Source organism: Fusarium graminearum, chromosome 1, assembly GCF_000240135.3.
Source record: "Fusarium graminearum PH-1 chromosome 1, whole genome shotgun sequence".
Lineage (NCBI taxonomy): Eukaryota > Fungi > Ascomycota > Sordariomycetes > Hypocreales > Nectriaceae > Fusarium > Fusarium graminearum.
Window position 1 is genome coordinate 10420207 of NC_026474.1, and position 27996 is coordinate 10448202.

Genomic DNA, 27996 nt, shown 5'->3' on the forward strand with positions numbered 1-27996 from the left:
GAGTGTGAGTCCTGACTCACTACTGATTTGTAAGTGAGTTGAGACTTGACTTGAGTGAGTTTGGCAGAATTTGCGTCACCGCCCACTAATAAGGCGGGGCACTTTGACTTATAAGCAGTTGAATAACTCCGAGGGTTGGCAGTAGTATGCTCCTGAGGTCTTCTCTGGGACGTGGAATGTACAGACGACCTGGAATAGAGAAACCTTTGAACTCCCTCACAGGGCTCTAGGTCTGGTGTCAAATATTGTATTTTATATTTTATTTGCTTTCTTTCGTAAAGTCAGCAAGTCACCACTTACACCATTGCAGCACTTATAAGATGCATATATATAAGCTACCTTTTAATGCTTGTATCTCAAATTCTATTTTCATTACTCTTTAACCAAATCATCTATTGCATACCAAAGATCATTCCTCCATTGGCACAAATGACTTGTCCAGTAGCCCAAGCACTCTCAGGGCTAGCAAGCATAGCGACAATACCAGCAATCTCATCAGCTTCACCAGCACGACCACCAGCCGTCTTGGCGTCTTCAACAACCTCGGGATCGTCGATGCCTTCGCGAGCAACCATGAGAGGCGCATTCTGAATGAAGGGCTTGATGAGACGCTTGAACTCGTCCGAGTTGCGCGAGTACATCTCTGAGCGGACGGGGCCAGGGTTGATGGCGTTGACAGTAGCTCTCTCGCTCAACTCGCGAGCCCAAGTGCGTGTCATGGCCTCAAGAGCGGCCTTTGTGCCACCGTAAACACTCTGGCCCACGAAACCCAAGCTGGCGCTCACACTGCTGAGATTGATGATTCTGCCCGAACGGTCTGTTGGAAGGTAAGGCACTGCGGCCTGGACTAGAAGTAGAGGACCCAAGACATTGACGTTGTAGCTTGTTGTGAAGTCACCGGGCTTGATATCGGGAACCTTGTCGTTGAGAGCAACACCAGCGTTGTTGACGAGAATATCGATGCGCAATGGGTGGAAAGCATCGGCGGCCTGCTTAATGAGAGAAGCAGGACCCTCGACAGTACCAAGATCGGCCTGGATAGGAACAGCCTTGATAGAGTGCTTGGAGGCTAGTTCAGAAGCAATGTCGGCTGTTGAGGCGGCAGAGTTGGCGGATGTGTAGGCGAGGACGAGGTTTGCGCCGCGAGCAGCGAGGGCTTTTGTAATGGCCAGACCGATACCTTTTGAGGTCAGTAGGGTCCAATTGAACTTGGAGAAGATAGTTTACATACCTCGAGAGGCACCAGTGACAATGGCAAGTTTACCGGTGAGAGGAAGAGCCATGATGGTTGTGGAGTGGTTGGTTGGTGAAGTGAGGCAGATGAGTCGGGTATCACGACAAAAGAACGAAAAGAGAGAGAAACTGAAATATAAAGAACACCTTGTCTATGTAGGGCTAAAAAGAAGAGAGTCTCCTGTATATTTATATTTATCAATGTGTCTACAGATCTGGACCCTTCGTCTCCGTTAACCTCTGGCATATTAGTTCAACAACTTGACACAATCTAGAGTCCACTGCAATTGTCGCGCCAATAGAGACAAAGCACCAAACTCCTCCATGCAAGTCCCGTGGCGGCCATTGCTGGCTTTGACAGGTGCGCTTCCAAGAGAGGATATTTATCGGGTGCTACAGTGGAGGAGCTCATAATTGGTGCCTCGTCTAGCCTCTCCAGCGCCCATCGCAACTGTAACAAGGATCAAGCTTGGTGGGGTTGTTTCCTGTTTCCTCGGCGCGGGGGACTTTTCCTGCCGACCTCCGGGTGGCGGCCTTCACTGTAAAGTTGAAGTTGACCGCCCGCAGATTTTATAATAGGACCCGCCGTGAATTGAGGGGCCGATTTCCACTTCAGAAGTGGGCTGAAGGAAGCTACTATCTCTCTATCTTGACTGTTACGTTACTGTACCTCAATTCTTGAGCCTCATTCAACAGACCACACCACTCCTCCACCCCAATACCGCAGCCATGGATATTCGACTCCTCACAAACGCAGACTTGCCCCTCATTCAGCATGCAAACCTCGAGAACCTTCCCGAGAACTACTTCCTCAAGTACTACCTCTACCATGCCCTCTCGTGGCCCCAGCTGAGCTACGTCGCCGTCGATGTCTCAAGGCCCAAGAAGGACCCATACGAGTACCCCAAGATTGTCGGATATGTCCTTGCTAAGATGGAGGAGGAGCCGTCAGACGGCATTCCCCACGGCCACATCACCAGTCTGAGCGTCATGCGCACACACCGAAGACTCGGTATTGCTGAGAAGCTGATGCGCCAGAGTCGTATGTAATTGTCTACTATTTACCTAATATCCAGCTATTAACACACGCGCAGAACTCGCCATGGTCGAGACATTCCAGGCCAAATACGTCTCCCTGCACGTCCGTGTCTCCAACGCAGCAGCCCGCCATCTTTACGAGAACACACTGGGTTTCACTAACGAGAAGACCGAGTCCAAATACTACGCCGACGGCGAAGATGCCTTTTGCATGCGTCTAGACCTCGGTGACATCAAGAAGCAAGTCGACGAAACCCTCGCTGCAGAGGAAGCGGACGCCGCGGATGAGGGTGACGCCGTGGGCGAGGTTGGCCGTGATCCCGAAGCTGGCAAGGACAAGGAGGACGGCGAAGGACGAAAGATGAAGGTCGCCGTGGGGAGAGGATTGGGAGTCGGATCATTGGTAGAAAAGGATGAGTCAAAGAACTAAACAAGTAAAAAGGGGAAAATGAAAAAGTCACGGGACAATTTGTTCGAATAGACGGATAGATAAAAGGGGTCTAAGTCCGGATGAAACACATTAGGGGCATTTGCAAGAGGTTCATGAGGTGCTTGAAATTGCATTATCATTGTATAACTAGGACATGTGCCAACAACTAATTATGTAGGTACAACGGGAATATCTGTTTAACCATGGAATCCCCTGCCTGGTCATCCCCAAGGATCCCCACGACCTTGTGGAGGGATAGGAACATGATCAGTATGGGATTGTACCCAGCCTGGTATATAATTGGACGGTACTGAGGGAAATCCAGGAACCCCAGGCGGGTTCGCACGACCTCGGCCTCTTCCTCGACCCTTTTGCTCTCTCCGACAATCTCTGCGGGATTCCCTCAGCTCTCTCTTGATCCGTCTCTTCGCTTCCTTCTCCGCCCTTTTCCGTTCCTTCTTTCCCCTCTTCTGATCGCGCTTCAGACTCTTCCATTGATGCGCGACAGCCTTGCTCTGTTTCTTGAGTTCCTTTCGGTCGATGTTTGGGTCAAGGGGGGCTGTGTTCCTCTTCCCTGCTTTCAACTCTGCCTTGAGCTGTTTGACATCCGCCTTGCTGCGCACCTCGTGAGGGTTGGCGATCCATTGCTCGACACGGGCGATGTAGAAGGGCAATTGCTCGTCTTTGATGTCGTCGTGATCTGGAAGTGAACCAATGGATTCGCAGCTTGAAGAAGAATCAGACGAGGATGATGAAGATGTCGAGGAAGAGTGATTGCGAGCTCCGTGATGGTGGTTATGGAGTCCTCGTCCCCGAGGTGCATGCATGTGTCCACGCCCACGCCCAGGTCCAAAAAGCCATGCATCTCCCGCGCCCTGCTCACCCATTCGAATACCTCTGCTGTCTATGTGCAGATCTCCAATTCGAATCCCATTGCCATCAACGACAAATCTGTCTCCTTGTCGAATGCTGCCATCATTCATCCTCGGGCCTCCCCAACCGCCTTGGAAACGTCCATCTCTGCGCTGCGGCATCGCTTCTCTCTGGTACGAGGCCCCAACCTGCGGGATCTCCTCTAGAGGGTTGTTACGTGCCGCCTCTTGTCCTCCGGGCATATGCACTGGTTCCCCAGGCACAAATAACACGACTACCCCTCGGGGTGTGAAGAAGCCAGTGTTCCAATGGTACACTGTAGCCTCAGCTTCTTTACGGAATAGGTGCCGCTTACTGGGATCAGCAGCTTGTCTCTCTGGTCTGGTGTTTGCATTGTAAGTGGCAGACTTGGCATCAGAGCCATCTTCACTCTTTGCCTCTCCACCAAAAATCGATTCGTTCTTTACTGAATCATGATCAGGGAGGAGGAAGTTGACAAATGTAGCCCAGTCCTGAGCCGTAACATCGTGCGCAGCCCAGTTTTCAGGATAAGGGATATCGGCAGGTACAGAATCCGGGGTAACAGTAAGGCTATATTCTAACGCACGAGGCGTTGAAGGTAAATACGATCGGGTCTCAAAGTAGCGTGTGGCACAGGCTATGCGATCACGCAACAGTTGTTGTGGTTTCTCGATATTTGAAGTCACTGTTTGAGGCGTATCTGGGGGAGTGTAGATGACTGATCCAGTGGTTGAAGTAGGTGACATTGGGAATGCGATATTGTCACCCGGAGCTGCGGGGCCGTGGCCGGATCCAGAGCCGGGACCGGCGGCGGAAAAGGTAGGAGGAGGAACCTGAGGAGAGCGAGTGGTGGCAGAGTAGATATCTGTCTCTGAATATGAAGGTGGAGGGCCATCTGCATGGAATGATTCTCTGTTGATAGAGCCCATGTTTGGTGGTGGTGGACCTGCCATGATGGGTTGAAGTGTATGTGTTGTGGTTATCAGTCAGTTGAATGGTAAGCTTCTATAGTTATGAGCTTGGAGGTGGTGATTGAGGTTGGTTGAATGAGTGTCAGAGTAACTTGACAGATCTCAAGAGGTTGCTATAGAGAATTATTGATGTAGATGGAAAGGAAAACAAGGGACATGTATCTCTTATTTAACTTGCGGCATCACATCACCATGACCATACCCATCATCCAAAAGAGTAACCTTAACCCTTTCAGCCTATAAAACGCCCTGGGCTGATCTACAGGGCCACTGCATACGTGGTAGGGATAGTCGAGTCAGCAAGACAAAATAAACGGGACATATTTCGGCCGAGAACAACTAACAACGCCTGCTAGCTTTCCACAGTCTGATCCAAGCGACTGACTATTTGTTGAATCTTAGCAGTGGCTGGGGTTACGCAAGTTGGATTCGCAGCCCTATGACTCCCCAGAAGCGCCAACACCCAATAGTCGAGTTTGTGCTTACGCGGCCGAGAGGCAGCCTATACTTTTCAATGAGAAAGGTGCCGCATTCCCGACCTAGCCAATGCAGAGCAGAGCAGTGTTTTCATTTGCATGATCAAGTACCATTAGACAGAGATGAAGTTTGTTCAAGCATACGAAAACTGGGACAAGCTGTCGTACCATCCATCTGCCGAGTTTAATGACACCAAGCGAACTATTAACAATAACTTCTGCCAATCATGTGTCATTCTGTAATATGCTTAACGCATTGTCATGTTCCTGACAACGCGTGCCTCTACGTAATCATCACACATCACAGTATGCTCTTCCGGTGCAACAAGGTAGGCTGAAACAGGCCAATGGTTATTGACGCTGATGATATAAGGATATCAAGCAATTCTATGGGACCTTCACTCCATGTCGTTTCATCCGTTCACAAGCGTATATATATCACAATGGATAGAGAACTCCACCTCGCCAACGCCAAGGGAAATGAATAGGTAAGACAATCAACTTTTTGGAAGGTTTCTTTTGCTTCTTGGTCTGGATAGATAACGCATAATCATCCGCTCCACATGTGAAAGTCGACGTCCTCCTGCTTGTAATGGTCTGCAATAAGACTTGAAAGATGATCTCTTGAATGTGTTCCCCTATGTTCATGTTAGTAAGGTATCATTTAGCAGCGAGATCATAGACTTACAAGTTGGTAATATATGTGTCAATCAGCTCCGGTGGCACAAGCTCTGTGATAGCAGTTCTGACCTCGACACTGTTCACCATCTTTCCATCTGCAAAATTGACAAAGCTAGCAGAGTCTCCCCACTCAATCAAAGACTCCTCGTTGAAGGGGTTCTCTGGGCTGAGCTTGTACACGCCGCCGAGGACAATGACTGCATTGCCTTGCTCCTTGGCAGCCCGTGCAATCGCTGCAGCGCCGGCATCGGCGAGAACACTGCCATTAGCCACAATAGCCCGCGCGCCGAAGATGACCTTGTCCACTCGCGACATGTATGCCATCAATCCTCCGTTCATAACGTTGATCGCTGTGATACCAGCAGACGCAAGCTTCTTCCTGAAACCAGCATGCGGGACTTCAGTGATCTGCTTCTTGGGGGGTTCCGTAGCGATAAGCACTGTAAATCGACGCTTGAGAGCCGCGCGCAGGATGAATCGTTCGACGGTGGGCGAGGGCTGGTGGACAAGCACATAGTCTCCAGGATGGATCTGGACCTCGGCCAGGGATGCAATCTGGTCATCCACTTGGCTAATCTCGTCCTTGATCTCCTCAATACCGTCAATGACCTCAGATCTCAAAGCGTGAACCTGGGCGGAAGGAATCTTCCATGAAGGAGTAGATGTCCCTGAAAGTCCCACGGGGGATCCCTGGCTGCTAGTTGCGAAATCGTTGGGAGAAGACACTGAGAGGAGGTGGAAGAGAGTCTTGGGGACGTTGACGGAGCTGTAAGAGGACAACGGGCCAGGTCGAGCAGGAGGAGGTCTGGCGCTGTTGGTGATATAGTCACCAGCGGAATCTTGCTTGCCATATGTCGAAGGCGGCCACTGGTGGGAAAGAGCTTCTGGGTGTGGCACGGCATCGGTCGGCGTCATCTGGGCCTCGCTGGGGGTCTCACTAGCACCCTCGTTTCTATCCTCGGCTGCTTCGTCGCGAATGAGACCTAGAACTCGGCGCACGATGTTTGCAATCACAAGCTCCTTGGGCTGAGCCTCCACTAATCGACGGCCGATACGAGAGACATTATCAATCAAGCTATCGACGTTGAACCATTTTGATCGGGCGACGACCTGAAGTAGGATGTGAGCGGTAGCGACGGCGCAAGGCTCGGAGCCCTTGATCTGACGTCGCTTGAGGAGACTGGAGACAGAACAAAAAGTTTAGTAACGAGCACTACTGGAGCAAAAAGATATTTTTTGGCTGGTGTGGCTCACGAGATGAGGCTCTCAACAGATGATTCCAATGCCTGACCCTTGAGAGACCGGAGATATTTCTCAAGATCGGGCGCGTAGCCCGTAGATAGAGGAGCCATCTCTGGGTGTTTGTGAAGGGTTCGCAGTCTTGGTTGTGGCCGTAGCTGTAGCTAGCGCGCGAGCTGGGGTATTTCCTGTGTAGTGTCTGCGGTCGCGGGGTGCTCAATGGAGGGGTGATTTGTGAGTCTCGGCACAAATATTCGTGGGCGAGCAGAGGTTGTTTTGCTTTGAAGGTGTTGGGATATTCTTGATGAGAGCTGAAATAATTGATGCCGTAAGTTTACTTTGCTGATGCTCAAAGTGGGCGTCGTTAAACAGGCAAACGTTTGTGCTGCTTTGTTCGGATTGGGGTGGTTTGTGAATGAGTCAACCAATTCCTCCCACCGGAGCCTTTTTTTGCGCAAGGCTGACGATTCGGCTCTTGAAAGGTGGGGTCTTTTCAGCCTCGACCCTCGGTGGGCCCTGCACCGAATTGACAGCCATGACGACAGGGGACAGGGGCCTGAGAGATAATGGACTCTACGACTCGAATTAGAGCAATTACCTCTCAAAGACATCCATCGCTCACAACTTGGAAATATGTTGGTGATGTACGTCTCTTATAAATTCGACTTGGCTACTTGAGTAATAGACTCACCGCCATGGCCGATGAGTTGTCAGTGTCTAGGTCGATATCGAAGTACGGCAATTGATGTGCTGGCAATACTCAAAACAGTAATCTTTTAGTGTTTCAAGGTTCAATTATTCCGAAAAGGATTGAAGTCGGGCGAGCCAAGAACGAGTCACACACTCTATATAGTACATAGTACGTGTATACAGTTCGAAGAGTATGAACTTGTACTTTGGAACCTTTTCCTCACGGAATACTGTAGAAGAATCATGAGACTGTGTATCATGACAGCCTCCTTATATCCTCGCCTGTCCCGAATTCACATTTGCCATGATGTTCCAGTTGACACTGTGACAGAAGTTAGTGTTTGAATATTGGGGTATAAAAATACTACTCCAAGAGTCTGGTCTAAGACCCCACAAACTGACTCACTAATTTTGTCTCCAGTCCTTCCAAAAGCCAAGTTTGAATGCCCTGTGGATGCCCTAGATTGGCGATCTTGACATCGACTTCACATGCGAGTAAGCAAGCAAAACATAAGATCGAACGGCTTGACCGATGAGCATGTGTTGAATACGAAAACGAACAAGGAGATCCGAGATCCACAAGTGGCCCAGGTTGAACTATCATACCCTTGTTCATAACCCTTGTAGCAATGTACAATAGAGGACGTTAGCTATAGAGTACAGAGCACATGACAGCAAATGTGAGTATTGTATGATGATAAAGAGAATGAATCGTCGAGAACAACTCAGCATATTATATCTACGTTGAGAAGATATTATGTTGTCTTATATAAAAAGGCTCAGATTTACAAGCTCCTGCTGCGTACTCCGTACCTAGCATGGCCTCTCAGTGCAAACACCTTCTTGCCCATCTATCATGTCACTAACTGTGTCTCATAGGAACGATTGTCTGGGATTTCCGTGTTCATTAAGCATATTTAAGCATCGAGGTCAAGAGTTTCACTGGTCAGAATAGCTATGGGCAAGATAATTCTACAAGCGAGATGTTTTGATCTACCATATCATTTCGGTAACCCCTCTGGATTGTAAGTCAGCGCTCGAGCTTCTTTCTGATAATACCTCTTCCAAGCCTGGGAGAGTCATGAGGGTAGGTGTGGTTTGGAACTGAACTCCTTACAGCTACAGAGCAGAGTTGCGTAGAGAAACCACAGTTGGAGTTTATGAGGATCCTAGATCTTTGCAGGAACAATACCAGTATAGTCCTCTTCTTGACAGCGACCCAATCAACTTTTACGGCGATACTATGTATTGTCTGGGTCGGTCTGGAAGAGTTCCATTTTGATCCCCTGTCACTGCGGTGTGCGCACAGGTATAAACTGTCAACGGGTATAGGAGAACATCTCAAAGAGCTGGGTATTGTCCCTTTACGAGGCGTACAAGATAGAATGCGGATACTAACCTCGAGAATTTGGGGCAATAAATAACCGTTATCATCATGAGACAGTGTCATTTATGATAGATTCCTCTGGTTGATTAGAACGTATGTGAGATGCCAGCGAGCCGCGGCTTCCCAACCCCCTGCAACGCTACAGTCGGATATAATGACAGGGGTATATGAGCACTGGACCGCCTGAAAAATCGCCGGGCTCCCCATCATTAGGCCCTCCAGAGCCTCCAGGGCGGCCAATGGATTGGATCTCGGCAGCTAGAATCCCCAACACGTGAACCATCTCTCAACCATCATCCGTCAATCGAGCCACACACCACCAACCAAATCAAATCAACTGCACTCACTCCTATGGTGTACTTCTTTATTTGATACTGTCAGCTTTCGATCGCTTGCTCACACGCTCTTTGTTGTATTTCGCGCATGCGCAAATCCAGAAGCATTTGCCTCATCTTGTCAACTCTCCATCATCATCAAAAAGACCCGTCGATAGCCTTTTGTAGACAGACTCGCATCGATCCATTTCTTTTCCGCAAAAGACAGTAGCGTTCCCAGCAGGGCTGCACTGCTTATTTCTGACGGGTCTTTTAGTTAGACGAACCCCGGCCTGTTGCTAGTCGACACAGGCCAACAAAGTTCCCCCCAGCTCCCCTCTCAACGCCACGAAGGAGGACACTTTTGTTTGCTCTACTGCACTCCGTATTGTACCTACATATCATTGATTCCATACAACCTGCTTTGTCTTAGCGGTGCGACACCAGAGAAAGCGACTAAACCTTTCTGACCATTTGAGACATCTGTACTTTTGGATTGAGTTAGGATTGTATCCAAAAACTTCCCTTTTTTTCCCTCCCTAGGATCGCAAGCCAATTTGTACATTTCCCTGGCATTTCCACCATCGCGATTGCACTGCGCCCCTGGACCTGGACATCTGCCTTTTTCGCTTGGCCGCACCTGATGCATTCTTGACATTGAATCCCTTCGTTTCAGCGTTTTTGTCAGACTGCATCTTTGTCTTCGACTATCAACCACCACAACCTCTATTTCTCCCCGCGCATTCGACCTGACCACCGGCATCGACGATCGGTTCCGCGGAATACCTGCCGTCTCTCTCCGTCCTTTCCACTCCGATCGACCCTAACGTACTCACACTCTTCCCGAGGCGGAAACTAAGTCTGCAAAACTTGTTTAAAGCAATTCGACATTCTACAGGACTTCTCGACTCTTGACAGTTCCTCCGCACAACGACCCTTCACCTCATGGAATGCTATAGTTCGTGGCGATGAACTCCATTAACATCCTGACGGCCCGTGTGTCGCCGCCTCCGAGTCCGACTCAATCACGATCCAACAGCATAGGCTCCCTCGTAGGCTTGGCCTCCGAAGACGACCACCAGCATGGCGACCACAGACCTTCCGACGAGAACGAGACCGAGCCCTTCCCCCAGGATACCTTTGACGAATCGCGATTCGAAACTGAGAAGCCTGGTGAGGAAACCCCGTTGCTAGGTGATACAGGCGAGAATCAGACGAGGAGCTCATGGTGGCACTCTATTCCTCGGCGAATCGCTTCCAGCATCATTGGTTCTCTTCGGTGGGTTCTTGCGACTTTGGCTTCGCCAGGTGTATACCTCATTGCTTGTTTTTACGACGAGTATGGCAATTTCGCACCCTTCTCGCAACTTGGTAAATTGTTTGGGCTAGGAGGTGGGAACAAGGCTATGGACGAGCCCAACCATGTTTCTGAGAAGGAATATGGTAGAACTACAGGATATCGGAGGTTATCACCAAAGCCTAGACATACATCTTCTTCTTCGACGTCATCGGGTCTCTCATCGGAATCGGAATCGGATGCTGGATCGCGCTCTAGCAGTCGGCACGCTCGGTCCAAATCACTGCAGCCAGCAGAGGAAAACGGACCTGCTCGAAGGTCAATCAGGATTAAACTCAACAGCGACGAAGATCTTAGACAACGGAAACACAGGAAAACGCAATCGGCAGTCGCGCGAACCAAGGCAAGCGATCTGGGTAGCGGCGACCTTTCAGCACATCTCAAATCTCCGACTTCTCCTATCGCAGCGCTCACCAGATACCCCAAGACTCCAGCACCGCCTCGACCTTTGATTCCGCGCAGACAGCCCTCTTACATCAATCTCGAGCCACCCTCGAGCCCGCAAAAGACATTGATTCTCGATCTCGACGAAACTCTGATACACAGCATGTCCAAGGGAGGCAGAATGAGTACCGGACACATGGTTGAGGTGCGCCTGAACACGACATACGTGGGGGTTGGTGGACAAACATCGATTGGGCCACAGCATCCGATCTTATACTGGGTTAACAAGCGACCGTACTGCGATGAGTTCCTGAGACGAGTATGCAAGTGGTACAATTTGGTTGTGTTTACAGCGTCAGTACAGGAGTATGCGGACCCGGTGATTGACTGGCTAGAGACGGAAAGGAAGTTTTTCTCGGCACGATACTATCGACAACACTGCACATTCCGACAAGGCGCTTTCATCAAGGATCTGGCCTCGGTCGAATCGGACCTGAGCAAGGTGATGATTTTGGACAACAGTCCGTTGAGTTATCTGTTTCATCAAGGTAAGAGAGCTATATCAGTCAAGTTTTGTTTGAACTGGCATTGACAAAGATGATTTTTTTTCAGACAATGCGATTCCCATTCAGGGCTGGATCAATGACCCGACGGATACGGACTTGATGCATCTGGTGCCGTTGTTGGAAGGATTGCAGTATGTACATGATGTTAGGGCGCTGCTGGCCCTGCGGGGTGGTGAAGACGGACAGCACATGGCATAACTTATGATATTTAATATGGAGTCAATAATGAACGGTTTCCACTTCTCATGGCATCATACTATACAAGACCCAATGGCTTGGTTGGTGTAAAGTCGAGATGATAATTGGAACAGTATTTGTGTAGTTCAGGGTAAGGACTTGTACGCTATTTGACTGCCCTATGAGCAACGGCACTCTTTCAATGTTTGATCACGTTATTTATTCTACTGTAAGGCTATTGAGTTTATTCGTCTCAAATTTAATGAATCAAACAGTTGTTGCCAAGTCGACATTAGAAGGGCTTTACATATGTCTTGTGATACAAGCATCTGGACAACTCACTTCACACATACCTATGAAAATACTTATTGGGTAACAGAAACGCTGGCGCTGAATCGTAGGGTACCAAAATAAATACCTAGCCTAAGATGTAAAGCCAGAGCAGCTAAAACTCATTAATTTGTGCTTCCAACAGCTAATGTTTCTTATACCCTCCTACACAAAGATCCAAAACAAATAATCATCAGGGTCCATCCACAAGCACACTTTTAAATCCGTCGTGGCTGCCATAACTCGGATACTCGAATGATATCTCACGGATCTCCTCCAGGGGCAGGGTCTGATGTCAATGGCATGTGGTGAAAGTCTGAGACAAAAAGTGCAGATGCAGATGTTGTCCAACTGGGCTAGTCCAGGACGGACGGCTGTTCACGGGAGACCAGGACCGGCTTCGGCTTTGCAGAGATGAATGGGATTGTTGATCGAGTTAACCGGGAAGTAAAAAAACAAGCTTTGGGCCGGCGTTGGTTCCGCGGATCTTGGGAACATCAGCTCTACGTAAGAGCAGTAGTCTGTACCTAGAAGAGGGGCCTTGATTGCGCAATGAATCAATTCCATTGTAACAAATTATCAGGGTTTCCAGACAAAAGAAACAAAAAGAATGAACCGAGGGAATGGAGAAAGTATTAGACACAAATGACGCTGTGACACCATCATCACCGGTGCAACCGCCGTCACGCAGTTATTGTATGAGAAATTGATTCTCGACTGGGTATGGTGCTGCTGCTGCTGTGTGATGTGCAGTTAGCTCCCCGCTTAAGAGTTGCTGTTCCATGCTTGTCACTTGCCTGCATGCATGCATCAGCAGCAATTGAATTCAGACAATCCAATCCGCAATCCTTGTCACCAGGAAACTTGACTCGTCTTTGCTACAGTACTGTGCTTGTATGTACCTAGCTCTAGCTCGGGTCTGGATTCCCAACTGTCCAGTCCCAAGCTTTCCTTTTCCCCATCTTTTTGCCCCGCTAGAACAGGAGATCAAGCTCCTAAAGCTCCCCCTCGTAGGTCAAGATGCGATCACAAATCCATGTCAACTATCCCGTAAAATCGTAAACGTCAGATCAGATCAGGTACAGTTGTCCGGATACAAAGTTGGCAGTGGAGAGTCAAGTTGATTCATCCCCGCAACATACACACATTTCTATTGGGCAAATACTGCACTGTTACTGAATAGAGGTTTAGCTACTAGCTGGTGTCTCGTCTCACCAACCGAATGGTGACATCATCACATCTGGTGACGACACTGCGCTGAGGAAAAAGAGGGAGAATAACTCTGCTAGAACCAGGCCCAGACAAGCCACCCGGACTCGGACTGGGTTGAGACTTGCTTTGCTTGGCTTGGTACTGGTTGGCCTGCCCCGGCCCTCCATGATGCGAATGGAAAAAAGTGCTTAGATCGAGATCCGTGACTGACTGTAAAGTACAAATACTGGGAAGGATCCAATGCCAGCTCCAAGTGTGACTTTCTCTCTCTCCAATCGAAGCTATTAAATACATCCATCTCTCCCAACTCAACAAACCAAACAAACAACCTCTTTCTCCCTTTCACAACCACCACAAATAATCCAAAATGTCTCTGCACTACCTTCCTCCCGTCAAGCCCTCCGCCATCGCTCTGGGCACTGCTTTCAACCACGGTGTTGAGCTCGCCGTCCTCGCCCCCATCTTCGGCCAGACCTACCAGCGCGCCAAGTCCTCAAACACCAAGGAGGAGTTCATCCGCTCCAAGGAGGCTTCTGGCGCTGCTCTCGCCTGGGGTTCTTCCCTGACCGGCTCTGCCCTCCAGGCCTACGGTGTCGGTGCTCTCATCAACGCCACTGGCACTCTCACCTACAAGGGCGCTGCTTACCTCGGAGCTCTCATCTTCTTCGCTACCTCTGCTCCCGGCGTATGTTTTCCTTTACTCCATCAACCGAACATTAGCTAACATCTTTCTCAGTACGTCTCTCAGATCTTCGTTGAGAAGCGACCTCTCGACACCGTCGGCGTCAGCCTGGCTACCAAGCTCGTTGAGACCCTCGGTCTCTCCGTCTTCCTCACTTGGTGGGGAACCCGAACCAACCCCTTTGAGTAAGGGATTTCTTCTCATGACGAATGTTTTTAATCTCCCCATGTTCGGGATGGGGTTTTCATGAATTTGTTATACCGAGGCTTCGGGCCCGTGTGAGATAGTAATAGGCACGGGGACATGTACCTATAAGAAAGCCAATAAGGCAAAGTAATACCAAACAAATGAACAAACTTAAGTTCCATGCTATGCTGTGAATAAATAATAAATGCCGTGTATCTTCAGTATTGATCGTGGGCGGGAAGTTCCGAGTCGGCGCATGTGTCAATCGGATCTAAGCTAGGTATTGTGAGATAGCTTCACCTTGTTAGAATGAAACCCGAAAACTGTGGAGTAAGTAAACGATTGAACACAATCATAAAGGCGTGTTCGTGCGAGGAGATAAAGTTTAATCATGTCTGAATAATCGAGTAAGCTAAATATTATTGCAAGTCGATGGTCGAGCAAAGGTCCATGTCTGGTCGTGTGCCCATGGTTTGACTGCTACCTGTCCTGTCGACCGGAGAGTATCGCGCACTCGTCATCACCGAATTTCAAGCTCAAGGTCTGCTGGACATTTCAAGGACTTGTTGTAATCATATCCCATTTTTAATGCAATAGCTAAACCTGAACGCCGCCAAAGCCCTCATCCTGCCATTGTTCTCGGGCTGGATCTTTCTGGTATAAATACACCCAGACTTGTTCTAACACCTCTTCCTCTTCTTGCCTTTCTTGTTAATGGCACCACCCTTTCCTGATACAGCACTCTCTTGTGTCTGACGGTCTTTCCACTAGTACTTGGATCCGCCCTTGACCCAGAAAGCCTGCTTGCCGTACTCCTTCTGCACGTACTTGACGAGCGAAGCGTAGCTCTCGCCGAACGCCTCACCGTCATCCTCGCCGTCCTTGTCGGCAGACTTGTCCTTGGACTTCTTGCCCTCAGCCTTCTCCATGATCATGACGACGGATGTAGGTCGCTTCGTCTTGGCAGCGGCGCCGAGCTCAGCGCGCGAAGTGACGAAGATGAAGGGAACGTTGTGGTCCTCGCACAGAACGGGGAGGTGGGAGATGACGTCCATGGGGGAGATGTCGCCGGCGATGATGACAACACCGGGGAAAGAGGTGTTGCCAGGACCGGAGGGGGCAGACTTTCGGAGGGTCTTGACGACCTCCTTGACACCGCGCTTGAGGGTGTTGTTCTTGGCAGCTGTGGTACGAATGTTAGCGGTCTGTATCTAATGAGTGATGTCTCACGGTGGTCGCATACCCTTGCGGATGGTCTTGTAGACCTTCTTCATGCCCTTGTCATCTGCGACGGGGATGGCGAAGGGAACAACGACACGCTCAAGAGGCAGCTCATCGGCCTTCTCCTCCTCAGCATCGGAGTCATCGTTCTTGGCAGCGGCGACGGCGACGGGAGCATCCTGCTGGACCTTCTCCTCGAGGGCGGCGGCGAGCTTCTCCTTCTTGTCCTTCTTATCCTTCTTCTCCTTCTTGGGCTTGGAGATGCCGGACTCGTCGCTTCTCTTCTTGTCCTTCTTCTCCTTCTTATCGGGCTTCTCGGCGGCCATTGCTGCGGTTGTCTCGAGGAAGCTTCGTCGAAGTTACTACTTGTGCTTTGTATAAGATCCGCTGGTGTAGCACGCAAGTTGTGTGTGCCAATTGATGATTCTGCGGGACGGATGGTTGATCGCAAAGTTTCCGTGTTTTCTTTACTCTCCACTGGCCTCGAAATTTTCTAACTTTTTTTTCTCAAGAGCTGTCGCGCCGGGACTCGGTAGTACGTTCCACCGTCCCGCCACTTTTTCACAGACCACGTGACCTCTTCCGAAGATTGTCCAATGAGGTGCCTATCAATGACTATTACCAGTGGATACTGATATTCTGAGATCATGGAAGGAGATGAATCACTTAATCATGAGATTGTCTTCGCAATTCATAGAGACGAATATCAAGTATAAATAAATATTGTGACAAATGTCTATTGCACCTCCTGATCTAGGTATTGATGATGTACAATGAGTCCAGAGGACCTACCCCAAAACATCCGCCGTGGTTTTGCTGCCAGTATCTAACCAATTTACTCCTCCTCGTCACCGAACTCGGCACGACCAGCCTTGGAGTTAAGGTACTCGCTTCTGTAAAGGAATTAGTTTTGGGTCCTGCCGTAGGCGCTGCATGTGAACGTACCGCTCGATGGCCCAGCTCATCATCCAGTAACCGGCAACCATGGGAGGGAGCCAGAAGAAGATTTGGCCCTTGGTGCGGCGGAAAGTGTTGAAGATGGCGTCGTTGAAGGAGCCAGCCCAGGGGTTCTGTCGGTTGGCGGACAGACCGTAGGTGATGATACCTCGCTGCTTCTCACCACCTGATATACAGTTAGCTTCCTGTTTGGTTTCTGATGTCCATGTCCTCCCAGATTGTCCTATCAATGCATGTCGAAGTCCAGTTGCGCTTGTTTGTAGAATTTTGCCGTTGTGCTGACCCAATTGTGATCCTCCCATTCATCGTCATCAATCCGTTGGTCCGTCGCGTTCATCGATCCAAATCCAATTCGTTCGCATATTGAAGGAGCAATCACTTACCAAAGTGGCCCCAGTTACCAATGTAGCTGTTAAAAATTCCGTCAGCAATTCGTTCTGTATCGATTATGATATTTCGAGATAGCCTGGTTGTTGCTGGTCCGGCCATTAACCAGAGGAAAAGCCGCACGCAACAGCACAACCAATTGCCCTCGCTGGATCGCATTTCACGTACTGTCCGTTCTTGGGGTCGGCAGCGCCGCTTCGGAGCATCTGAGTCGGTCTCATATTGGCGGTTTTGGCACGGGAAGTCGAGTCTCGTGAGGGTGGTTTTTTGGAGTCGTCGGTTGGAGGCAAAGGCAGAAAAGGGCCACTTGAGGATTTCTCGGGTCGGGTTGGATTGGAAAGCGCAGGCCAGGCTTTCCTTCCCCCATCAGCCGAGCTTTCCCGATATAGTTTAGCGGGGCACGACAGCCCACTCTGGACGTCCAACCAGCAAAGACTGCTAGGAATTCGTCCAAAGGTGGACTAAGAACAGAGCAGAGCGAGCTTCAAATCATCATCGCCGTCCGTTGACTCCGAAAAGCTTCACAGCTACGCCTCAATTCACCCATCGCTCCCTGGGTTTCTCGACCACCATTTTTGACCGACAATCTTTCACCCGTACGAAAGATTAATCGCAATATTTTCAAAATGGCTGGCGCTGCACGAGCCCTCGGCTTCATGTACCGCATGGCGGTCCCCGCCTCAGCTGCTGTCTTCCTAGGCAGCCAGGCTCTATACGACGTTAAGGGAGGAACTCGTGCTGTTATCTTTGATAGACTGTCTGGCGTAAAGGAGGAGGTCATCAACGAGGGAACCCACTTCCTTATTCCCTGGCTGCAGAAGAGCATCATCTTTGATGTGCGCACCAAGCCCAGGAATATCGCAACCACCACTGGTAGCAAGGATTTGCAGATGGTCAGCTTGACACTGAGAGTGTTGCACCGACCTAATGTCAAGGCCCTTCCCAAGATCTACCAGGTAAATTTCTAATTACAAGACTTATACTTCAATATCATGACTAACTCTTACAGAACCTCGGTGCCGACTACGATGAGCGAGTCCTCCCCTCTATTGGTAACGAAGTTCTAAAGGCCATTGTCGCCCAGTTCGATGCCGCAGAGCTCATCACCCAGCGAGAGGCTGTCTCCGACCGCATCCGCAACGACCTCACCCTCCGTGCCGCCGAGTTCAACATCGCCCTCGAGGATGTCTCCATTACCCACATGACCTTTGGCCGTGAATTCACAAAGGCCGTTGAGCAGAAGCAGATTGCCCAGCAGGATGCTGAGCGAGCACGATTCATCGTCGAGCGTGCCGAGCAGGAGCGTCAAGCCAACGTTATCCGCGCCGAGGGTGAGTCCGAGTCCGCCGAGGCCATCAGCAAGGCCATCCAGAAGGCTGGCGACGGTCTCATCCAGATCCGAAAGATCGAGGCCAGTCGTGAGATTGCCGCCACTCTCTCATCAAACCCCAACGTTGCCTACCTACCTGGTGGAAGCGGAAAGCAGGGTGGCCAGTACCTGCTGTCAGTGGGCAGGGCTTAAAGTAATGGAATGTATGATGTAAAGGGTGTTGAGGAAATGAAAGGGAACTCCCCGCTTATCGTTGGTAATGAAAGTATTTGTTCATGAGCGCCAACTATGTATTTCTAGAACGAGACTCGACGGGAAAATCAACCCTATCTCGCAATGTATAATCGCCTGTGGCTCTTCCGTTCCATGCAACCTTTCTATGTCCTATGCTCTATAACCCCGTGACCTTTTCCCTTGCCCGATGACTGAGGTAGCAAGATCCAATGTTGTATTAGCCGCTTCGTAGGCCGTTTGCTTCCCAAATCACCTATCTTGTGCACAACTGCCATGACCTTTAAACTCCAATGCTTTAAATCATCGCTGCCAGCGAAACTTCCACCCATTACCGCTTGCCAGTCCATAGCCCACTCGCTGTAGTAAAATACCCAGTTAAGAGTTGTGGGTTCCTCGTTGAACAACACTTTAAGACTCGTTGATAGAAACCTGTAGGTTGGCTATGCTTCGATGAAAGCCTCGGTCAATCCAGTAGCTTTCCCTGGGGCCACAAATTTACCATCGACCAGTTTCCAGCCATTTCTTTGCAGGTCCATCCACAAGTTCTTAATCTTGAGACGGACGAGATCTCCTGCTGCTCTGGCATCTTCTGCAGAGTCATGACCCAGCATCTTGGGACCTGTCTCCTGTTGGATCTTGCGGTTGAGGTGAACATCCATGAGCATCTTCAGACTGAAGCGGTAAGGCAGACCACCTTGGTGCGGGAAGAGCAGCACAGTATCTATCAGTGTGGGATGTACAATACGAACCGAGTTGAGATCGTTTTCCAAACCATGACCGATCAGGGGTGTGGTTGGGGAGATAAGAGAAAAGAGCAGGTCTCGAGCAACTTCAGGTGATGAGACGATCTTGAGCTGTTTCTTCTTAGGCTTCAGCTCACCGTCCTCACTCGTATCGTCGCTGTCGCTCTTAGTCGACTTTGTCGATTCGTTTGCGGACCACGATTCAGCCTTGGCAAGGTCCTCTGGCCACACACCGGAGTATCGTGAGTTGAGGTCCAGGATCTCTCCCAGCGGCCGGACAAGGACATCCAGTAATTCCTCGCCAGTCGGCCATGATGTTGCGGTCAGGCGAATAAGCTCCATTCCAAAGACCGTGTAGCCCATTTCACAGTCAAATGCTACTGCTCTGTCCTTAGGCGCAAGGGGGTTCTCCGGTGTTTCCGCAAAGTTAAGTATTGAAGCCATTCGCTTAGGATCCGAAGTCTTGAATACGTGGTGATCGCGCGTGAAGCAACCCACTGAATCTCCAAGCTCTTGCCCGCAGCACTGAAATCGTTTGGGTTGCCTGGTTCTGTCGCCCAAGGCTTTGGGGGCGATGAAGGTCTTACCCCAGTGAAAGGTGCATGACCCACCAGAAGTGAGAGCGCCGTCCTCCTCGCGTCTTCCTGGAAAGACTTCAAAGCGCTGTTGACATCGATCGCATTTCTCCCATCCTGCAGATGCCTCGACGCCTTGTCTTGCCTTTTCGATATCTTCTTCGGAGGGTACCGTAGAAACGTAGCCATGGCTTGCCAATTCGTTGATAGGAGTCAGGAGGTGTTTAGCGAGCTCAACTTCTTGGGCAGGTGTCAGACCAGTCTTAATCTCTTTAGGTTGTTCAGAAGGATCCTTTCCACTAGATTCGAGTTCCAACTTCTTCCGCTCTTCTTGTCGCTCGGTCTTCCACTGGTTCACCTTCATCCTCTTGTACTGCATGACCTTGTTCTTCATGACGTTTGAGTAGACCGCGGCTTTGTGAACAGCAACATGCTCTTCCGTATCTAGTGTACGCACGATGAGCTCTTGTTCTGATAGGAGGAGGTTCGTCTCATCCTTTTTGGCACTCTTTTTCAGTTCCTTGTTCAACCGAGTAAATTCTTGGTGAAGCATTTTGACGAGCTTGAGTCGGATATCATGGCTGGCAGGCATGCTTTTGAGGAGTCTGGGGTTTAGTGATTCAGCCTTTTTGGGCTTTGCTGGAGCAGATTTCTGAGCGGGTGATGGCCGTGATTCATTACTGGACTGGTTTGTTTTGGCGACTTTTGAGGAAGCGTTTGGCCCATTGTCCTGAGGGTCGATTTTCCGTTTGAGTGCCGAGGGAGGAATTTGCCGTTTGGTTACCAGCGTTTTTGTAGCTGGTTTTTTATTTGTATCCGTTGAGCCACTTCTAGAAGCTCCCGGTTTACTTTGTCCAACTTCTTGAGATGTCTCAGGGGACTTGGGCGGATTAAAGGGGTCTGTCCTCACGCGCTTGCGTGGTGCATCTTGGCTTCCTCCTGGTGCATCCTTTTTATCTTGACCGTTTGATGAAGGCTTTGGTGATGGCACTTCCGGAGCAGGTGGGTTCTCATTAGGATGGCCGAATATGCAATGAAAGGCCGTACAGTCGTTGCCCTTGGGACATGGTATGTGCTTTAGAGACAAACTCATGACGGCAACACCTGGAGTTGGTGTTGATAGATTTGGCAGAGGTTTTCGTGTGAGTAATTACAATCATGTGAGATTGTGAGACTGAGAAAGCCAGTTCTTGATGGTGAATGAGTGAGATGAAGTTGAGTGAGTGAGCTTGACGTGTTTATTAGGTCTGAAAGGCGATAGGAGATGACGATCCACTGAAATGAGTTGCGGAGAATAAGCCCCGTGCTGTGGCCAATGCACGAAAGAGTTTCTGTATATATAGAGCTAGAAAAAGAAAGAAACCAGAGGCTTACTTGTTCCTTGAAGCGTGAGAATGAATTTCTCCAAGTCCTTTATTGAAAGTATTGAAGTTGAAATGAGAAGCTGCAGGTGAACCACTAATTTAGAGCGGCTGCTCCCTTGAGAAGCCCCACTCTAAAACCAAGCACCTCTGTAACATTTGGTGAGAATAATCGTACAGAAGCTCATCCGCCATGACTTCATTGTCAGCCTGACAAGCAAGTGCTTTGAAGTTATCATGGTGAAAAAACCAATAATGTAAAAATTATTGGTTTGCCGAATGAGTCTAGAGCGTATCAAGATAAGTTGATTTGGTTTCTTTCTATCGCCAAAACAGTCGCATTCTCTTACACGGTAAAGCCATTGCCAGCCAGTTGGCTACCTGTAGCGGGCACTCCAGTGCTGTACTACAGGCCATTACTCGCTTTCGGATTTGCTAGCTTTGCAGCCGTCATGAAAGGAATTCAGCTCGCGCAAGTCAGTCTCGATGGCGCAGACAAGCGCCACTTGTTAGTATCGATCAATTAACCAAAATGAGATCTTGGCCCCTTTTCTTGTCTGAAAAGAGACAGATTCTGACAGCATCGGAATTCGTATCTATCCGAGATAATCTTTGGCATTTTGATTCGAGATAACTCCGCAACTATAAAAGCCAAAACACAGCCTCTCCGAAGAGCAACCAGCAAACAAACTCAGTCCCGCGGGTTTAAGCATTTTAAAATACTGGGTCTGACTGGTAAAACGTTCCAGAAAGAGACTCTACTGTCGACGTCGACGCTTGTCATCGATCTTGGTGGGGGCTTTAACACCATTTAACTCCGTGCCGCCGTCTCCTTGTGCAGGGGCGGACTTGCAATCACTCCGATACTTACGCAACCCGAAACTCCGTTGATCTCAGCTAATAATTTATTCGTTTGTTTTAAAAGTATACAAGTGGCAACTCTGCCCTCCAGATTTCTTCCCCATATTCCCCATATTTGATACTTCAACTCTACTCATCATGTCTAAACCCGTTGTCCTGGAAGACGTTACCGGCGGTAGTGTAAATGCAACGCATCTCTGTGTATTAGTTCACGGGGTAAGCAACTAACTGATCCTTCCGCCCCTGACGATCGATTCTGGCACGTCATGGCTGACCACCTTCGTTATTGTAGCTTTGGGGAAACCCATCTCATTTGCGCAACGTTGCGAAATCCCTTCGCGATAATTACTCTGAAGACGAATTATATATCCTTCTCGCGAAACAGAACAGCGGCAACCACACTTATGATGGCATCGAGACTGGTGGCGAGCGCGTTTGCGCAGAGATTGAGCAAGAGTTGAAAGACATTGAAAAGAAGGGTGGAAAGATCACAAAGTTGAGTATCGCAGGATACTCACTTGGAGGTCTGGTATCCCGATACGCAGTTGGTTTGCTTTATGCGAAAGGAGTTCTCGATGATCTTGAATGCATGGTAAGTCGCAAAGTTTCTGGTGCCAACGGTACAAGTCACAACGGATGAATGCTAACGTTTCCGTGTCAGAACTTTACTACATTTGCAACCCCCCATCTCGGTGTAAGAACACCACTAAAGGGGTGGCTCAGCAATATCTACAACGTCCTCGGCGCCAGAACACTATCCATGTCCGGTCGACAACTTTTCACCATCGATAGCTTTCGCAACACCAACCGACCTCTTCTCGCAGTTCTCGCCGACCCCAATTCCATATTTATGTCCGGCCTGAAGAAATTCAAGCGCCGAACTCTGTATGCGAATATTGTCAATGACCGAAGTGTTGTGCATTACACATCTGGCATCAATAAGACCGACCCATACACAGATCTCGACAACGTCAAGCTCAATTATCTCAAAGACTACGATGGTGTTATTCTCGACCCCGACCACCCGGTGACACAATCTCCCAAGGTTCAAGGCCAAGACACTCTATTATCGGATTTCGACTCCATCAAGAAATGGATTAAGAATGTCCCTTTCATGTTGACAATTGGCGTTATAATCCCAATCGGAGTTGTTGTTTTCCTGGCCAACTCCGCCGTTCAAACAGTCCGCAGTGCGAAACGAATTAAATTACACGAATCAGGACTCGCTGGTTTGAAGATTGAAGACTACCGCATGCCCTTACGAATCAAGGCGATCCAAGAAGAGGTGGAACAAGCTTACGAATCCTTCAACAGTGCCCAGGACCAGCAATACCTGGCATCCGACTCAGACGATGATCTGGCTTACGACGCTGAGGATCGCCAAAAACTCAGAAGAGAGCGCAGAATGTCAACAGTAGAGCAACCCACGCTGGCGTTGACTCCTGATCAGTTCGAGATGATCGAGAATCTGAATGCGGCCGGCTGGCGCAAATTCCCTGTTCATATCCAGAAGCACCGACATAGTCACGCAGCTATCGTTGTGCGCATGGATAAGGAGAGTTTCGCTGACGGTTGGGTTGTTCTGGGGCACTGGGCCGGAAGTGAGTTTTTGATTTAAGCGGTAATTGTCATGATTTGGATTACAATGAGACGGGCATATATGCGAGGAGTTAAGGAATGGAATAAATGGGTAGAAACAGGCGTTTAGTAAAATAGTCACGATACACATTTCGTTTATAATATGAATTGCATTATGTTATGGTAACTTTGGTGTCATGGATTTTGTCTAAGCCTCTGCTCTCAGGTGAGCACTTGTTGAGTTTGTGTAGAGTTTATGATGCCTGATTGATTGGTTGTATTATTATTTTTGTGGTCTTGAATTCCCGAGACAACTATTGGATGATGTCTGTTTATGTGAATTGCGCATAGCATCACCGAGGACTCGTATATCATCATCTGTTACTGGCATCTTGTGTGATGCCTGATAATCGAAGTCATGTGAAATCTAGACAGGCCTGTTTTGGAGCATAAGGTGCATCGCATAAACTCTGTTGGCTAGACGGACTGACGAAAGCAAACGCGATGACACAGTGATACAGTAGTGTAGCATCGTCAAGTCGGATTCTGTCGTCATCTCGCCTGGCTTTTGGTGTTGTTATGCTGGTTTGATGACGCTATGATAGTATCACGTGTCAGTGGCCACACTTCCTCCCCGGACTGAACTAACCCCTCACTATCGCCCAATCGGAAAGTTGCGAGTCGGCCAAACTTTGGTGATCAAGAAGCTCATAATTGGCTAAACTCGGAGAAGTTGCACCTCAATCAGCCGATTGCTCCTTCTTTTGCCTCCACTTCCTTCCCTGGTCTGGTCTGGTCTGTCTCCCTCCTCTTTTTTCTTTTCTACGACCGAGCGTGGATTGTTAGTGAGCCTCTTGCTCTGTTCTGCTTTGTCGAGGTCGCGAGAGCTCAAGTCTGATCACCCCATATCTTCTACATCTTTCCCCACGACAAATCTTCTCGTTTGACCATATTTTATCCTCTCTCTCGCGGCCCGACATAGCTGCGAGCTACGCTTCTACCGTTTCCGTCTTACACTGCTCTGCTTTCTTATCAATCTGTTCCCGGCTCCGCCGCCCGGAGATAAGAATTCGCTGTGCTTAAGCCGAGGCGCCCGGCTTATTTTTCGTAACCACCAACCTCGTAACCATCAACTTGATCGAGGATTATACTAGAGCTTGTGGCTCGTTGGGATTGGAACTTGGGACTAAAAGCTTGACTGCTCTGCCCTGAAGCTTATTTTGTACGACTAGAAGGTCATATTGACTGTCAATCGCCCAATTGGACCCTCGTCTTCTTCGCTTTTCTATACAATTCTCTTTTTTTTAACGAGCAGTATCTGCTCAATTCGCGACAATGGTTCTCACTCGCACGACAAACCACACCTACTCCCACCCGTTCCCTACCGTCACTCTCGCCTACTTTCTACGATACTCGTCTCCTCAACTTAATCCCTTCGCCGCCCATGTTCTCAGCACCGACACTATCGAGAACTATGTCGACCCAAAGACTAGCCGACTTCACACCACTCGCATCCACTTGAAAAAGAGTCGAATGCCCAGTGCTGTATACAAGCTACTCCCTGCCAGTGTTACTGGTGGTGGCTCTGGCGACAAGACTTCATACATTATGGAGACGAGCGTTGTCGATATCAAGGAGGGTTGGATGAAGACGGAGATGCGAAACCTCGACTTCACGGGTATTCTCTCTGTGGTCGAGAAGCAGGAGTTTAATATCCCCAACGAGGGCACGGCCCAGAATCCCAACGAGACCGCTGTGACGACTATGGTTCAGTTCAGATCGAGGATCGGAGATAAGATTCGGGGTAAGTTGGGCCAAGCTCAAGAAGACGGCTGGTTCAAGAATGGCATCATCGGTAGCTGGGGCAAGAAGGGTATTCAACGCAGCATCGAGAGTATCGCCTCTACCAAAACTCAGGATCAGATGGGCAAGAGCCGTGACGGCATGAAGATGGTTCTCGAGCGCCTGCGCAACAACGGTGTGATTGGCGTCCTCGAGACCATTAGGAGAGAACGTCAGCGTCAACTTGCTTAATCATTTCTAACGACACGATTCAACTGTAACAACGAACGGCGACGGCCTTGGAGCAACACGATCTCACATGGGAATATCTGGAAACGATTCTCGAGTCATGCACGCTCAATGTACTATAACTCACTGCTTTTCACACGAGCATGGCGCAATGTGTCTTTTTGGGTAGGGATATCTGAGGAGGAGGAATTACGAAAACTGGGTGGCTATGAGGCAAGCGGATGGTGCTGGATCTGGCCAGCTGACGGGGGGACGCAACCACGTGCAGCGACGCATCGCCTCTACTTTATGTGGCATCCCCTCTCTTGTATTGAGTATGAAAATGTCTTGAGGACAGAGAATTAAAGGTTTCAACTACTTGGTTTACAGCGATCGGTTAATCATGTGTGATGTCCCCCCTCCCTAGTCCGAGTGAAGGGAAACTAATTGCTGTGGGTTTCATGTTGGAAACATCCATTTCAAAAACCGACCTGTAGAGATAATCAGGAGCAAGGACGAAATGACCTGATATATCAAAGTCTAGTCAAGTTATCCACTCTTTGGCCGTCCTTTGACCTCAACTGATACCCCGTAGCTGAATACTAGGGAATCGGGTAGAAAGCTCCTTCCAAGTTGCATACCTACTGAGCAGGGCAAGAATGCCTGAGTCAAAGCACTGATACAAAGCATGGCCGCCCACTCGAATCATGACATTGACTTATTCACTTCAACCTCTCCCCTTCACTAATTCTTTCGGTGAAATCGTGCTTGGTTGTTTTATAGTTATTCCTTCTGTGTACCCGCACTACTTCGAGCATCTATTATGTCTTCAGGCGATGACACAACGGGCCACGGACCTGCAATAGAGGACGTTGTAAGCGGAGAGAAATATGTCCGCCAACAAGATGAGCTTTCAATCATTCCTGAAGAATTCGACGCCGAAGAGGAACAGAGGCTAGTGAAGAAACTGGATCTTTTTATCATGCCCATTATGGCAGTGGTTTACTTCTTCCAATGTGGCTATCCAACATGCTGTGTCCAACTCGACCTTGGCTAACTTATATACCACAGATATCGATAAAAACTCAATCAACTACACCGCCGTCTTTGGCCTCAGAAGCGATTTGAAACTCACAAGCAAGGACTACTCTTGGGCCGTTTCCATATTCTACGTCGGCCAATTGGTATCTCAGTATCCAGCTGCTTATGTCCTCAGTCGCTTCCACATCACACGGTTTATCGGTGCCACAATTATCACCTGCGGTGTTATGGAGATGTGCATCGGAGCATCGCAGGATTTTGAAGGTCTCGCTACTTGCCGTTTCTTACTAGGCTTCGCCCAAGCTGCCGTATCTCCCGCTTTCATCATCCTCACGTCCAACTGGTACCGTCAACACGAGCACCCGATGCGTGTCGCGACATGGTTATCGATGAATGGAATCAGCCAGATAACTGGAGGTCTTCTCATGTACGCTCTTGGCGACATGGAGATGGAAATCCGCAGTTGGAGAGTCATGTTTCTTGTCTTTGGAGCGTTGACTATACTCTTTGGTTTCCTGTTCGTGGCCATGATGCCCGTTGACACTGCAACCGCCTGGTTCTTAAATAAGCGGGAGAGAGAGGTTTCTACAAGGAGACTAGTCATGGATTGTGCAACAAGCAATACAGGAAACTTTGATTATCAACAGATGCGTGAGGCGCTAGGTTCGCCCCTGTCATGGCTGTACTTCTTCATGGCGTACTACATAGCGTCTGCCAATCCTATCACAAAGGTGCCCAACAAACGTCCCTGGTGGCTATTTATGAATTATGCTAACGATTCATTATAGTATTCCTCCATGGTTATAGATGGAGTCGGGTTCTCCAAGTTCGATTCGATGCTCGTCGGACTTCCCGCTGGTCTGCTAAACTTCGTTACCTCCTGGGTTTCAGCTTTAGTTCCCCAGTTCTTCCCCAATACCAGGATATACACAGCTATTTGTCTCATTCTGATACCCTTGTCTGGCTCCATAATGCTTTTCGTCTTTTCCTCGCAGACAAATGAAACTTATTCTTGGGGTGTCGTGGTCTCGACGTGGCTGGCAACATGTTACACTGCACCACTCTGCTCATGTGCTGGCCTTCTAGCCAGCAACGTCAAAGGGAATACTAAAAAGAGCGTTGTTGGTGCTGGATTCTTCGTTGCGTATGGTATTGGCAGCATCATAGCGCCGCAGATGTGGGGGAGGAACGGCGACACGCGGTATCTCACTGGGTATACATTTACCATTACCAATTGGTGTTTGCTGGTGCTTGTGCTTATCACATACCTTGCAATTATCAAGAAAGAGAACAGAGCCCGTGATTGTCGGGCTGCCAGTCGACGTGTAGACCCGGAGGGTGGAAGAGATGATGCTCTGATTGGTGTGTCTGAAGACTCGGATATCACAGATTCGCTAGACAAGAAATTCCGATACAGCATGTAGTGTGTCGAAAGATGGTGTGGAAATTGG

General features: G+C 49.2%; 13 protein-coding genes across 13 annotated transcripts; 7 read left to right on the forward strand and 6 right to left on the reverse strand.

The window, feature by feature from the left end:
* Positions 1-392: 392 nt before the first annotated feature.
* On the reverse strand, positions 393-1283 carry FGSG_13737 (uncharacterized protein; the record flags this gene model as incomplete). The annotated part of the gene is made up of 2 exons (XM_011320956.1): positions 393-1180; positions 1232-1283. 2 exons carry the CDS (start codon positions 1281-1283, stop codon positions 393-395), a joined length of 840 nt encoding a protein of 279 aa, XP_011319258.1.
* A 587-nt stretch (positions 1284-1870) lies between these two features.
* Positions 1871-2804, forward strand: FGSG_10299 (uncharacterized protein). The gene is made up of 2 exons (XM_011320957.1): positions 1871-2275; positions 2328-2804. Exons 1-2 carry the CDS (start codon positions 1963-1965, stop codon positions 2699-2701), a joined length of 687 nt encoding a protein of 228 aa, XP_011319259.1. The 5' UTR covers positions 1871-1962; the 3' UTR covers positions 2702-2804.
* Positions 2805-2922: 118 nt separating this feature from the next.
* FGSG_10300 (uncharacterized protein) lies at positions 2923-4548 on the reverse strand (the record flags this gene model as incomplete). The annotated part of the gene is made up of 1 exon (XM_011320958.1): positions 2923-4548. One exon carries the CDS (start codon positions 4546-4548, stop codon positions 2923-2925), a length of 1626 nt encoding a protein of 541 aa, XP_011319260.1.
* A 1044-nt stretch (positions 4549-5592) lies between these two features.
* On the reverse strand, positions 5593-7075 carry FGSG_10301 (uncharacterized protein; the record flags this gene model as incomplete). The annotated part of the gene is made up of 3 exons (XM_011320959.1): positions 5593-5680; positions 5731-6903; positions 6978-7075. 3 exons carry the CDS (start codon positions 7073-7075, stop codon positions 5593-5595), a joined length of 1359 nt encoding a protein of 452 aa, XP_011319261.1.
* Positions 7076-9829: 2754 nt separating this feature from the next.
* On the forward strand, positions 9830-11910 carry FGSG_10302 (uncharacterized protein). The gene is made up of 2 exons (XM_011320960.1): positions 9830-11642; positions 11707-11910. Exons 1-2 carry the CDS (start codon positions 10322-10324, stop codon positions 11856-11858), a joined length of 1473 nt encoding a protein of 490 aa, XP_011319262.1. The 5' UTR covers positions 9830-10321; the 3' UTR covers positions 11859-11910.
* Positions 11911-13472: 1562 nt separating this feature from the next.
* Positions 13473-14427, forward strand: FGSG_10303 (uncharacterized protein). The gene is made up of 2 exons (XM_011320961.1): positions 13473-14064; positions 14116-14427. Exons 1-2 carry the CDS (start codon positions 13747-13749, stop codon positions 14248-14250), a joined length of 453 nt encoding a protein of 150 aa, XP_011319263.1. The 5' UTR covers positions 13473-13746; the 3' UTR covers positions 14251-14427.
* A 380-nt stretch (positions 14428-14807) lies between these two features.
* FGSG_10304 (uncharacterized protein) lies at positions 14808-15944 on the reverse strand. Its single transcript, XM_011320962.1, has 2 exons — positions 15491-15944; positions 14808-15430 (listed from the first exon to the last, which is right to left on the reverse strand). Exons 1-2 carry the CDS (start codon positions 15792-15794, stop codon positions 15015-15017), a joined length of 720 nt encoding a protein of 239 aa, XP_011319264.1. The 5' UTR covers positions 15795-15944; the 3' UTR covers positions 14808-15014.
* Positions 15945-16143: 199 nt separating this feature from the next.
* On the reverse strand, positions 16144-17088 carry FGSG_10305 (uncharacterized protein). Its single transcript, XM_011320963.1, has 4 exons — positions 16981-17088; positions 16809-16834; positions 16414-16591; positions 16144-16361 (listed from the first exon to the last, which is right to left on the reverse strand). The coding sequence occupies exons 1-4, from the start codon at positions 17031-17033 to the stop codon at positions 16304-16306; spliced, it is 315 nt and encodes a 104-aa protein (XP_011319265.1). The 5' UTR covers positions 17034-17088; the 3' UTR covers positions 16144-16303.
* Positions 17089-17291: 203 nt separating this feature from the next.
* FGSG_10306 (uncharacterized protein) lies at positions 17292-18563 on the forward strand. The gene is made up of 2 exons (XM_011320964.1): positions 17292-17768; positions 17822-18563. The coding sequence occupies exons 1-2, from the start codon at positions 17439-17441 to the stop codon at positions 18332-18334; spliced, it is 843 nt and encodes a 280-aa protein (XP_011319266.1). The 5' UTR covers positions 17292-17438; the 3' UTR covers positions 18335-18563.
* Positions 18564-18816: 253 nt separating this feature from the next.
* Positions 18817-20787, reverse strand: FGSG_10307 (uncharacterized protein; the record flags this gene model as incomplete). Its single annotated transcript, XM_011320965.1, has 1 exon — positions 18817-20787. The coding sequence occupies one exon, from the start codon at positions 20785-20787 to the stop codon at positions 18817-18819; it is 1971 nt and encodes a 656-aa protein (XP_011319267.1).
* Positions 20788-22054: 1267 nt separating this feature from the next.
* FGSG_10308 (uncharacterized protein) lies at positions 22055-23534 on the forward strand (the record flags this gene model as incomplete). The annotated part of the gene is made up of 3 exons (XM_011320966.1): positions 22055-22132; positions 22209-22508; positions 22578-23534. 3 exons carry the CDS (start codon positions 22055-22057, stop codon positions 23532-23534), a joined length of 1335 nt encoding a protein of 444 aa, XP_011319268.1.
* Positions 23535-24326: 792 nt separating this feature from the next.
* Positions 24327-26055, forward strand: FGSG_10309 (uncharacterized protein). The gene has a single exon (XM_011320967.1). The coding sequence runs from the start codon at positions 24830-24832 to the stop codon at positions 25526-25528; it is 699 nt and encodes a 232-aa protein (XP_011319269.1). The 5' UTR covers positions 24327-24829; the 3' UTR covers positions 25529-26055.
* A 272-nt stretch (positions 26056-26327) lies between these two features.
* On the forward strand, positions 26328-27969 carry FGSG_10310 (uncharacterized protein; the record flags this gene model as incomplete). The annotated part of the gene is made up of 3 exons (XM_011320968.1): positions 26328-26520; positions 26576-27276; positions 27334-27969. The coding sequence occupies 3 exons, from the start codon at positions 26328-26330 to the stop codon at positions 27967-27969; spliced, it is 1530 nt and encodes a 509-aa protein (XP_011319270.1).
* Between the last annotated feature and the right edge of the window lie 27 nt (positions 27970-27996).